The sequence below is a fragment of the Cimex lectularius genome, unplaced genomic scaffold (assembly GCF_000648675.2).
Source record: "Cimex lectularius strain Harlan isolate CLEC.00 unplaced genomic scaffold, Clec_2.1 scaffold2, whole genome shotgun sequence".
NCBI lineage: Eukaryota > Metazoa > Arthropoda > Insecta > Hemiptera > Cimicidae > Cimex > Cimex lectularius.
In genome coordinates, this window is record NW_019394219.1 from 6,024,085 (window position 1) to 6,036,883 (window position 12,799).

A 12,799-nucleotide genomic window follows, 5' to 3' on the forward strand; every position below is an offset into this window, starting at 1 on the left:
GTGCGATAGACGAGCAATGAAATTCCATAACAAATGTGTCTTCTCGTATGTTTTGAACATATAGATAGAAACAATATCAAAATCGCGCGTGTAATTTCCCTCCACTGCGCCGCCCCCTTTCAAAATCAATTACCGAGAGGAAAAACCAGTTTCCAGGAGCAAAAAGGCGAGTTATTAATCCGTCTCTCGAAACCAATCAGGAAATGAGGCAGGGTAAATCGATACTCGATACGTGATAAATATACAAGCGAATCCGAACCGCCGGCCGTCGAGTCGCTTCCGAGGGGGGAGGGAAGTATTAGAAAGGTAGAACTTTCCAGGTGGTCTCCTGAATACATAAATAGAATGATTAGGGAGGTCATCTCACGTTCGCTACGATTGGCCGATTCTCTTCGGACGCTATCAATCTTCGCCGCTACGCTCTTACAACACCACAAACTTATATTTTAATCTCGCCTGGAGAATTTATTATTTCCACGACTTGCACGCCTTACCGCTTGGGCTTTCTATCAACCCGCATAACTAATCGTCGTTGATTCCGGCTTATTATTATTTTTTACGATTTTGAAATAACGTTATATTTTAACAGGGCTCTATGCAGATTCTGAACGAAAAATGGGTTTTTTGCACTGAAATTTAAGAGATATTTTAGAGTTTTTGTGTTGATATTGCACTATTGTCAGTGGTAGCAGTCTGCTTGGTAAAAACTAACCCTTTGTATTTTACAATTAATTAGGGTTTTTAGTTGAGATAAAAAAGTCAATGGCACGAGCGGGATTCGAACCCACGATCTTCGGCTTGATACGCCGCTGCTCTACCACTTGAGCTATCGTGGTAACCTCGATCCACTCGGACACCAACTTCCCATCTCAACCGCACCTTTTGAATTTTCCCTCCTTTTTGCCTTTGTATTTTATATATACACTGACAGGCAAAAAATTCCACCCAATTGATTTTTTCATTTTCTCCATAAAAGAAAATTCCGAAAATATTTGTTTATGCTATGTTTTAAATTGGGAATATCAGTTAAACGTAAATACACTTAATCCGTAATACAAAAGAAGAATAAAGGATTTTTCAATTTTTTTATGGATTTTTTAATGTTTATTCAATCTCATTTGAATTCTGAAGCAATAAACTGTTTAGCTTTCATCTTTTTTATTTTTTATTTCAATTTTTAAACTTTGAAATGCCACTTAGTGCTGAGGATGTTGCGCGTGCTGTGGCACTTACGATGGACATTTTGCCACCGGAGTTCTCGGAGCAAGAATCAAAACTCACGTCCCCAGCAAATTGAAAATATTTGGGGTTCTTCTTAGAAGAAACGAGAAATTCTAGTTGTAGATTGTGTGGTTTTATTCGTCAGATGTGTATGTAAAAGGCGTACCAATCATACAGTCATCTTTTATAAGACCCAACATATCCAAATCGTGCAAGATTATACTACTTCACTCTTCCAATTAATTCATTAATTATTAATCACAATTAATTAAGGTTTTTAGTTGAGATAAAAAAGTCAATGGCACGAGCGGGATTCGAACCCACGATCTTCGGCTTGATACGCCGTTGCTCTACCACTTGAGCTATCGTGACCTCGCTCCACTCAGACACTAATTTCCCATCTCAACCGCACCTTTTGAATTTTCCCTCCTTTTTGCCATTTTTCAAAGTTTTTCAAAGTGGTAGAACAGCGGCGTATCAAGCCGAAGATCGTGGGTTCGAATCCCGCTCGTGCCATTGACTTTTTTATCTCAACTAAAAACCTTAATTAATTGTAATATATTAATTAGTCAAGCGGACCACGAAATTAGTGAATTTAATTATTAATGTTCAAATTATTACTTTTGAATTTGCTCGAGTTTTGCCTACCTACTGATTCCGTTCTGTCCAGTTTGATTTTTGTGTTTCAAATTTTGTAAATAAAGTTAAATATGTCAATCTAATATTTGTTTTCTTCGTGATATCCCCCTCTATCACCTAATTAGGAATGGACTGGCTAATTTATGAAAATTCACTTTACTACATACTATATGTGTATAATTTTAAATTCTTCAATGAGAGGGGTACGCCATGGATTTTGATCTGAGAAAGGGGTCTAGCTGAAAAGTTTGGGAAGCCATGGTCTAGATATTTTTTTTTCTGCTATGGGTCGAAATGCTTGTAAACACAAATCATGTTGACCTTTTCGGCATTTTCCTTTAATCGCGTCAAAATTTGTACGGTGGCGGTTGCCTTCAAGTTGAGGTAATTGAGACGTGTGGAAGGCGGTAATTTGACGCCACCGTCCTTTAACACATTCTTTCTAATCGGCTGTTAAAACGAGTTAATTGGCCGGACGTTAATCCGTAGGCAAACTTTCAAAAAACCTCTCCTTTCTTCGTTTCCCAGAGCCGGGGGACGGGCGAGCACATTTGTTTGCCTTGGGCAAAGTTGGCTTTCGATGGAGCATAGGACAATATTTGTCTGGCGCTCCCCTGAATGACAAACGTCCGTCCTATATCCACTCTTTCCTCGGGTCCTGATAATCCTGTTTGAAGAGAAACAAACCGTGAAAAATAGGATGAGATCCCGCCTTGAAAAAACTTACACAATCTTAAACCCGGCCCATTCTTAACTGTGTTTGTTCAATGTACTGAGATCATCACAGCTTTGAGTTTGCTGTATTTCTTATTTGAAAACTTTATTCAAAATATCAATCTTTTTATTCAACATACAATACCTAAACTTACACCAACGCAACAAAATACGCTGTTATTTAATTTTAATGCTACTAAAAAATCAAATATTTTATTTTATTGGGATGTTCGGAAATTAATGCAGGTTTATGGTTATAAAATAGAAACAATTAGCTAAATGATTTTAAACATTTTTTATTAATTAAAATACTCTCCATTATTCTCAATACACCTCTCCTAACATGATGAAAAATTTTCTATACCCTCTGAATAGAATTGTCAGTCTTTATTATAACAAATTTTGTCAACGCATTTTTTATCAACTCTTGATCAATAAATTTATTATGTTGTAAAATGTCCAGGTATCTGAAAAAATGGCAGTTTCCGTAGGAGAGATTTGGTGAATAGGGAGTGAGGCAGAACCTCATTACCAAGATCCAGCAGTTTTTGTGTCAGAATCGGCCTGTTTCAGATTGACTAAAGATGACTACAGTAATGCCAATTGCTGATACATTGATTCAATTTAACAGCAATACATTTCGGCATTGATTGATTCGCCAGGATTAAGGAAGCTGTAGAAAATCAGCCCAAATTATGCCCACCAAACAGTCTCCATCACCTTTTTTGATAAGCTCGTAGCTTTGGAAAATGGGGGCTGCATCTCCTTTGTTGAGCCACTGACCAGAACATCTGATGTTATCGTAGAGAATACATTTTTCAACAAGTAACAATTCTAGCCAGAAAAGGTTCGTTTCTGTTTCGGCAAAGAAGTGATGCGCCAAATTTCATAACGATGATTTTTTTCGTGGAGTTCAGCGATGGTCGATTTACTAACTGAAAGATTCTCTGCAAGTTCTCGAACAGTTGTTTTGGCATTTTCTTCGGCCAAAGCTCTCAGAACGGCATCATCAAGAGAAGAAGTTCCTCCACGACCTTCTTTGTCTTCAAGGCTAAAGTCTCCCTCCCGAAAATTTTTAAACCATCTTTGAACGGTGGTCTCAGTCACACTGCCACTTTATTAATGTTTCTGGCCGTTTAGGCACCATTCCGACCGAGTTTAAACTTGTAAACTTATGCGAAAATCACTCGTTGACATCTTAGTAAAGACTAAATTTTTCTCATGTAACGAAATGCTATTGAAGTAAACATTTTGGTTTGGAAGAGGATTAAAAAGTGTTGATATAGAGGAGTAAATGAAAGAAAGCATGAACACCTGCATTATTTTCCGGACAACCCAATAGATCATTTGAATCTAACGTAATAAAGTTCAACTTCGAAAGAATTGAAAATGTCGTTAATTCATCAGAGATATTTCCAGGTGATTGAGAAAAGATCAACAATGACTTATTTAACAAGGGGCCGCTGTCCGTCTCTTTTTTATTTTGACCCAAAAGTTTTATATCGGATTCCAGGGCCTAAATTACTGTCCCACCTTGAAAGCATGGGAAGACAGAGGAAAGTCGCTCCTCCGGAATCCGAGATAGTCGTCGCCTTTTAGAAATCGTTTCGAACGAACCATTCACAAAACCAAAGAGACAGTTCGAAAAGTCTACCTACCGATATAACTGTCATGTATTCGATGTCAATTATCAACAGCTTGTTTTTTTTTCAGGGTACCGCGAATCGGGTTTCGCCCACGCGATAACGTCGGCGGGGGTGGCTCATTCCGTCGCACGGTCCTGCGCCCAAGGAAAGATTCTGGAGTGCGGCTGCGAACCCCTTTCCAGGCACAGGAGTACATCGAAATCTTGGAAATGGGGTGGATGCTCCCACAACCTACAGTTCGGCATCGACTTCTCAACAAAGTTCCTTGATGTCCGGGAGAGCAATAACGGCGACATCCAGTCTCGGGTCAACCTCCACAACAACGAAGCAGGGAGACTTGTAAGTATCAGATGATAATCAAACACCTTCTTCTTGAAAAAGATTGCAAAGTTTACAATTTTTATTGGATTCAATCACAGGGTTTTAACCAAAACAGGTCCAGGGATTTTTGATTTAACTATAGTTATAAATGAAGTAGTATAAAAATAAATCGTTCATAGAAAATTGTCCTAGAATTAGACGAATATGTAATATTTGGTCAATCATAGCAGATTAATCAATAGTTGTAACTTAATGACAGGAACACTACTTAAATTTGGTTAAACTTGAAGTACACATATTTGATACATAGTGGATAAGTCATTGGGTCGAAGCTAATGACTCATGTCCATAAAAAAAAAATCCGCAAGCTGAAGGTGTAGAAACAATTTATATTTTGCAATTGTACAGGCACTACGAGAATGTTTAAGGTTTGATTAACCATAGTGGATTATTGGAGTAGTTGGAAATTAATGAGACTTACTCATAAAAACCATAGATAAATTACTGTCTTGGTGTTGACAGGGTTTTAACAGGAATGATGACTTCCTTCTACTAGAGTTGATATCTGGTGACGAATCGACGATTGTAGTTGTACGTCGTATACTTTTTTAGGCCCAGGACTTCGTATTGGAACATTTTTTATGTCAACTGTGGATTTTCCTACCGATACTTTTAAACGGAGAGGTGACTTTTGCTGGGCAAATCCATTTTCATGTAAGATTAATAACCCAGGTTATACATCATCATGTGTTGTTACATCACCAGAAACGAGCTGCTCTGTCCGGGACGATGTTGACTAGGGTTGAATTGATCTTCTTAGCCTAAACACTTGAATAAAACAAACAAATAAAAATTTGAATAATGATTGAAAAAATTTAAGTGGATATTGATTATCATGGTTCACCTATCGTCGTTTTTGCCTGTCGGTCGCATTACGGCATTTTGCCATCTTCAATGTTGGGTCTGATCAGAAACGACCATACTACAGGTTCAGCACGACTGCATCAAACTTAACTTTTTCGTATGGTCTGCGGGTTGGAGAAACTGTAATTTGGTCATTAGTACATTACCTATCATTTTGGTCTTCTTATCCTTGCTGGGGTATTCTGTTAAGGGCGTTTCAGGTTTTCGACATCTTTAGTAATGGGTCTGTTCCGAAACAAACTACAGGTTCTTCATTACCACACGAAACTTAAAAAACGTCTTGTGGTTTGCGTGATGATGACGCTGACCAGACCACAGATTCACCACCCCACAGACATCAGGGAGAAATTTGTGAAATTAGCGTTTAATTGTTCACTTCTTGCAAGGCTAATAATTTTTAATAATAAATTTTTTTATAATTCATTGGTAGATCTCTGCCCTCCACAATGCAGCATTGTAATTGCGCTTGGGGGAAGTATCTGCCTTGCCTCACCCCGCTTATAACCCTGATCTGATGACTTAAACCCCTTATGTTTTAGCGATCAATTTCATATCTTGGATAAACGGTCAACTCCTTTGATACGATTCCCTAGTTGTATTCATTTTCTGGTTCTTGTAAAATGACAATAGTCCCTTTTGATCTCAGTGTGAAGCTGTCTCTATAGGTCATAGAGAATCGGAAGGAGCATTGAGCGTTATGTGCAACTCTATTGATTAATTACTCCAACATACTGCAGTCCAATTGGTTAGGAATTAAGTGTATGCCATGTAAGTAGAGCAAAAACCCGGAGCTTTTTATTTTAAACTTAACGTGAACCAAATTTGTCAAAAGACCTCGACATCTAAAAGTAGGACTACTGTATACTTTCGTGGTACGTTCTGTTAGTCATTCACGTTACTTCGAGAAAACGTTCTAGCACGGGTTAAAGTTAACATCCTGCATATCATTTACTTATATTATACATAAGTATTTTATATAGAATAAGATATTCTCGATTTGTTTAAGATATGAAAAAGGTGCCCTCCATTCAAATGACTCTCTATAATTTCACAGGAACCGGATTTTATTAGTTACAAACTTCTAGACTGGACACTTTTGAACTCTTTAAATCATTTGGGAGTTGACAATGTCGAAGAGCACGGTAGGAAGATAGTCGGTCTAGTCCCACCGGGTCCCACTCCCGTTTTTCATAAAGTCGGCCCCCGTGACCAATCGCTCGTCCCATTCTTTGTGTTATAACAGCCGCCCATGCCGGCTAACACCTACTTACCATACATTAGTGGTCCGCCCTACCGCAGCATCTTCAAAGGAAGGCGCATTCCAAACATTTGACGAGCCGGAGGCGCTTGACCGATCACAATCATTCACAATTACACCGGAACATCCTTTTATGAAAGGAGATGTCTTATTTTACCCGCTTTTGCCACCTACCAGGATGATATTTCAACAACTTTATTTTACACACCTGGCTTTTTCAAGTGATAAACGACCCTTTTTTAGCCGCTCGGGTCTCGAGCTGTTTTCTTTTCAATTGTGGCTTTCATGTTTTCGTTTCCCTTTGCTTAGCTTAATACAACTTCTGGACGTTTAAACCCGATACGTTGAAATAGAACATGTTTCATTTATTTACATTGCACTTCTTTTTTTATCAGCATGCATAATTTATTTTATACATATCAGAAGAACCTTTTAATGCTCCAACGGAAAAAAATGGTTGGTAAAAGGTCTCGGTACATAAAGCCGAGCATTAAAGTGATATAAATAGGGTTGGTTTTATGATTCGATCTGATGTTTAACACACGGTTAAAATAACGGAGATAGTCTCGAAGCGTGTACTACAATATAAAATTTGAAAAAAGTAGCGCTCTCCTTACCATTATTACCAAGTTGCCAGATAAGCAAAACACTCTCAACAATAACAAAGCCATAATAGAATACAATCCAACGAATCGGACTTATAACATGGATCAAGAATTGCAGGGTGACCTCAACGCACGCACATATCATTGCCAAAAGAAGAGCAATGAAACATTAACCCCATAGTGAGAGAGAAAAGAGGAAATAGCTCCAAAGCCGAATTGGGAAGGAGCCGAAAGAGCTTTTGAAAAAAATTGTCCTTACCGACAGTCATGATCTACTTATCCTAGCTGTTTTAGTCTGTCAGTCAGTGTTTTTTGCAGTATTGGTTCTGTGTGATTTCAGAAATGGTGTGATTTGGGAATCTTATCAGACTTATATTATGGTAGAGCAAAAGAAAGGATGAATTGTGAGATTTCATTTCAAGAGAGGTATGCCGGGTATGAAGCTGAAGTTGGATCGCTTTCGATTGGTCGAGTGGTCTTGCATTTTGGTCATTTTGGATTATTGTGGACTGCAATCTGACAATACTTGCCTGGGTCCCCTGCTGTTTGTAGCTGGTTTCTCATATCCTAGATACAGTGGGTACGATGGGCTGATAAACCTGCAGTTTACTCGTATCCGATACTGGTTTGTCTGCGTATATTTAAGAACGTAGCATAATTTTAAATTATAAAAGATTTCGCCGGCTTTTAAGTCGTATCTTGTCTCAACGGATTATAGCCTTGTGGTCTGCCAGAAAAAGTAAGAATGAATGGTGTGATGATTTCTACTGGTTAGTGAGGTGAAGAATGTGTAGTTTGGACCTTGTCATCCTGGTTAGCTTGTCCTCGCTTTTTTATTAATCCGTCAAAAATCTTGGATCAACGGGTGATGAACCTTCGGTTTGCTCATTTCCTATCTTTTAGTCTGCGAAGATATATTTAATATGTTGTAATATGCCTCTCTGTGTTCTGCTTGATGAACCGGTAGTTTGTTCTGCATATCCGGGAAGTGTAGAACCGTTAGATATGTTTCGGCATTTCGACATTTTCAGTGTTGCCTTTGTGAGAATTCTCATTTGTATATGTTCTCTTCAGCCGATTCAATAAAGATGGCGAATTGCTGAAACACGTCTGACATACCAACCCAGCGAGGTATGAAGGCCAAAATGATCAGTAACGACCAAATTCCAGAGTTTCTCTATAGTCGGAAGAGTCAAATGTTTATTGTAGTAATGTTGTAACCTATTGAATAAACGTACTACCACCGACTTCTGAAAGTGGCAAAATACTGAAAGTGTCTTAGAGACCGAATCAGAGAAGATAGACTAACCAGGAAAATCAAAAACTACCAACTTATTTCTTATAATTGTTTTTTAAATAATCCATAAACAACGAACTCCATTGTGCGTTTCTTTCATAAACGAAGAACAGTGATAATCGCCCAGTTAACATCACCAGTTCACCCACGACCCCGATTTGCCAGAAGAATCAATGCCCGTAATAGTGTTTCGTGCCGGAGACAAGATGGATATATGGTGACGGAGAAGCTATTAAAAAACCGGGTTGATGTATGTCCAACGAGAATGGTGGCCATTACCTTCCTCGGCCAAACAGCTTCCAGCTTCCGAAATTAAAATTCAATTACCTCGACAATAATATTGTGAAAGGAGGGGCCGTCCATCAGACGCCTACCGCATCATTCCCCTGGTCTGTCTCCTTTGGCATAATAAAAACGAAATCGATGCAGAGCGAATTTTTATATGTAGGCGATGTAAGCCGGCGGCGACTTTTTGGGTGCGGTCTTCAGAGAAAGTCGATCATCGTACTACAACATTGAATGCAATTTAGTCGTTACCAATTATTTGGGTCTGCCTACCCTCGCAGGGTTGGTCTGTTAGACGCGTTTCGGCAATTTTCAATGCTGAATCTGATCGAAAAAGACCAAACTATATGTGGTACGAATTTGGTCGTTACCAATCATTTTGGTGTGCATTTCGCTATGTTGAGTGTTGGATTTTTGAGCCAAATTTCAAATTCGCTACCAAATCACCAAGATTAAATCTTACAATTTATTTATTATTTGCTTACATACTAACTAGTTCTTCTTCAGACCACTTGCTGTTTACAAATTCTTGACTTTTCTGATGTATGACAAAAACTGACTAAAAACTGAACAGCTGTTATTAAGGTGTCTATGGAAAGTACGGCCATTTATTCTTCTATGTATGGTTTAAAGCTAATTAGTTTCATGTTTTTTGTTAGCTCTTGAAATTAGAACTTCGGTTCTGTTTTTTGGATTGAGCTTTTTTTTGTCCCAAAGTAAACTTTTCCTCTAAAGACATTCGAAGTGTCTTCCCTTTCTTCTCCAGGGAAAATTAACTTGCAAAAATCCTACATTTTTTGGGTCGTGACTTATGAAGAATTCTTACATGCCTCTGTTCTGGGAGGTACTTTGTATGGCAGTTTGAAATTTTATTACTGGTTCAGCCTCTTCAACATCATTTAGTCCTATGCACCCTGAAACCCAGATAAGAACACTTCGTGCTCCTATTTCTTCGAGTGCTCTCACGTAATTCCATAAAGCCAGTGGTATTACATTAGAAAGTTATTGTTTTACATACTATACCTACCCTTTAACCTGCTTAACACAATGAACAATTGCTTATTTATGTTTCAAAACGGTCATTTCAACCCTTGATTATTATATGCTATATAGCTAAAGCTGCTATAAAATATAGCTAAAGAGTCTGGTTTGGTTTTTAATCCAACAGGGTCCAAATAGAGCGTTGGCTAATGGACCTTCCTCCAATGAACTTTTTGGTACTAAGATTCTTTGTTAAGTTATATATAAGAGTAGTTTCCAGCAGTCTGTCACCCGCAGTACGTCAAAGTGTTCAGGGCTAATAATGAGATCTAGAAAAAAAGGACTGTAACATATTCAGTGCAGTAGTCTGCCAGTTCTTAAATCAACAGGTTCTTAACAGCAAGCAACAATAAGCCAGAAAGCTGCAGTGCCTGGGGAGCGAAAAACCCCACTTTCCAGTATCCGTCATCATCTCATAGCAACCATGATACACAAGCAAGCCATTAATTTGATACGGCTTTTTTCCTACACCTAAGTTTTTTCCCAACGCTTTGTAGCTTATTGGCTTGACGACGTTGATGCTTTGTCATATTTTATGAGATTTGAGATGAACCTATAGCTTGGTCCTTTCTGATCATTTTGATTGATCTTATTCCATGCTCTCCATGTTTCAGTCGGTCAGTCACATTGTGGATGTTTACCATCTTCAGTCTGATGTTCGGTAAACAACAACAAAAAATCTTGATACCTCTCAGCTTTTATCAGCGTAACTAATTAACTCATTTAACATTAAGTTTGGTGTTATGTGTTCTTTTGTTCGTAGAGGAAACACCGTGTCATATGTGTGTGGGTTTGTAAAAAGCTTTTTCTAACTTAGAAGTTTATTAAGAATCATTTTAAGTATTAGTTGATTACTTCTATAATTTTTCTTGTTCTTAGTATTATTAGGTCTTTTACGAATCTTTGGGTAGATAGTTAATATTGGTTATAAACTGGTTTTACCTAAACTGGACATTTTATATCGCAAAACATGAACACCTTAAGTACGTGGTGGGTGAGAAGAAAGCTTGAACGACGGCTTTAAATTGCTGGAACGGCGAAGAGGGAGTCTGATACTAAACTGCAAGACTGATGAGCCGTGCGTGAAAGGAAAAATGGAAAAAGTCAGAAACGGAAGCGCCCGGACGGTCAGCCCTGTGGGTGACGGTGTGGATAAAAATGGTAGTAGTTTGTTTTTAGGACCTGAAATAGGAGTAGGTGATGTCATCGGTTAGGCGGCCGATAGTGATCTCGGGCACGTAGACGTCCACTCGCTCCCTCTAATGTCCGTTCGTCTGTCCGCACGGAGGACCACCGCTTCCGACGTGACGCTTAACAGGGAAGATAAAGTGTGCTCTAGACAAAAGGCATGGACGCGACCGTGGAAGTATGCTTGTCTTATTTATGATCTTTCCGAAAAATGCTTCATTCACGAAAAATCCGCCGTTTCTCCGGTGAATAATGCCTTAGAGGATTTTATACGATTCTTCATTTCTCGCTGTGACAATCGAGGTTTAAAAACGCTATCGCGGTTTCATTGTTTGACGGGAAGAAAAATCATTTGGCCAATAGCGATTCAATTCCGAAAAGACAATCCGTCGCTATATCTGTCGTCAAAGAGAATAAAATATCCTGGGAGTCAACTGACAACAGCATTGCCCTGTCAACTACCGCAGGATCGACGTCGACTTCCGACATAGCTTCTGAATAAACAAATTGATAGAGAAATGATTTGTCTCTCCTTATCTTTATGGACCATTCAGTGAAGGGCTTGTATATATTTCTTCTCAGGTGAAACCCGGATCTCGCGCAGGACTCGACGACGGACGCCGCTGATGAAAAATCCGATTTGTACGCCTGATTCCACGCCTTTTACCTGTGGCCATTCCGGCATCACACGGTATAATCATATAACCGGGATTGGGAGTGTGTCTCCTTCTCAACCCGCTTCGGCGGTCACGTAAAGGGGCATTTTTCGACTCATTCTTCTTTAAAATTTTTAAACCATTGAAACTGGTAAAATGGCCCCCTGGTCATGGTTTGTAACCATCCTTGAACAAGGATTATTCCAAAAAACCAGTGAATATAGATAGGTAGATGCAGTTGCTATCAAACTTATACATTATACACGTCACTTTAAAAAAGGATATATTTTCAAAAATAAAAAACCCAAGAGAATATAACAAGCTAAATGAAATAAACCAAAGATAAACTTCCTGGAATGTCCCTAACTGAAACAATCAGTGAGAGAGAATTTAAATTATATAGAGAAGGGTTGGCCAATATGTCCTACTTAATTGAAGGGTGTCTTGGCTCTATATAGAGAGCGAGTAGGAGTAACACCCTATATGATCATTTGTTTCAGAGCGGCGAGTATTGAACCTCCTTTTCCGAGTTTTGGAAGTATTTTTTATGTTCTTTTTTGGGTTTATTGAGGCTAAACGAATTAGTAAGTATGCGCAAAGGATAGTTTAAGAATGTGAATCGTGTAATCCACTGCGTACTGGGGTAATGATTGAGGGCATGAGTGCGCCTAAGTTAAAAAAAAATTTTTAAATTCGTTGTAGTCGACCTAGTTGTCGACATCCCCTGTAGCTTAATTATTCAGAAATCGTGAGATGCGGTCTGGTGTGATAGGTTTCATAAAAAAATTTTCTTTATCGTGCCAACGTTTCGATCTTTATTGAGATCATCTTCAGGGCCTGGGATTTACAAACATTGTTTACATTTAACAAATACATTTAGGATTATTTGTTAAATGTAAACAATGTTTGTAAATCCCAGGCCCTGAAGATGATCTCAATAAAGATCGAAACGTTGGCACGATAAAGAAAATGTTTTTATGAAACCTATCACACCAGACCGCATC

The 12,799-nt window shown here is 38.5% G+C and overlaps 1 protein-coding gene across 1 annotated transcript in view; it reads left to right on the top strand.

Annotated features, from left to right (window-relative positions):
- Positions 1-12,799, top strand: part of LOC106666840 (protein Wnt-10a) — a 40,556-nt gene that overhangs the window by 25,444 nt on the left and 2,313 nt on the right. Inside the window, exon 3 of the mRNA XM_014394318.2 lies at positions 4,288-4,559. Within this exon, the coding sequence (XP_014249804.1) occupies positions 4,288-4,559 (272 nt within the window). The remainder of the gene's footprint in view (positions 1-4,287; positions 4,560-12,799) is intronic.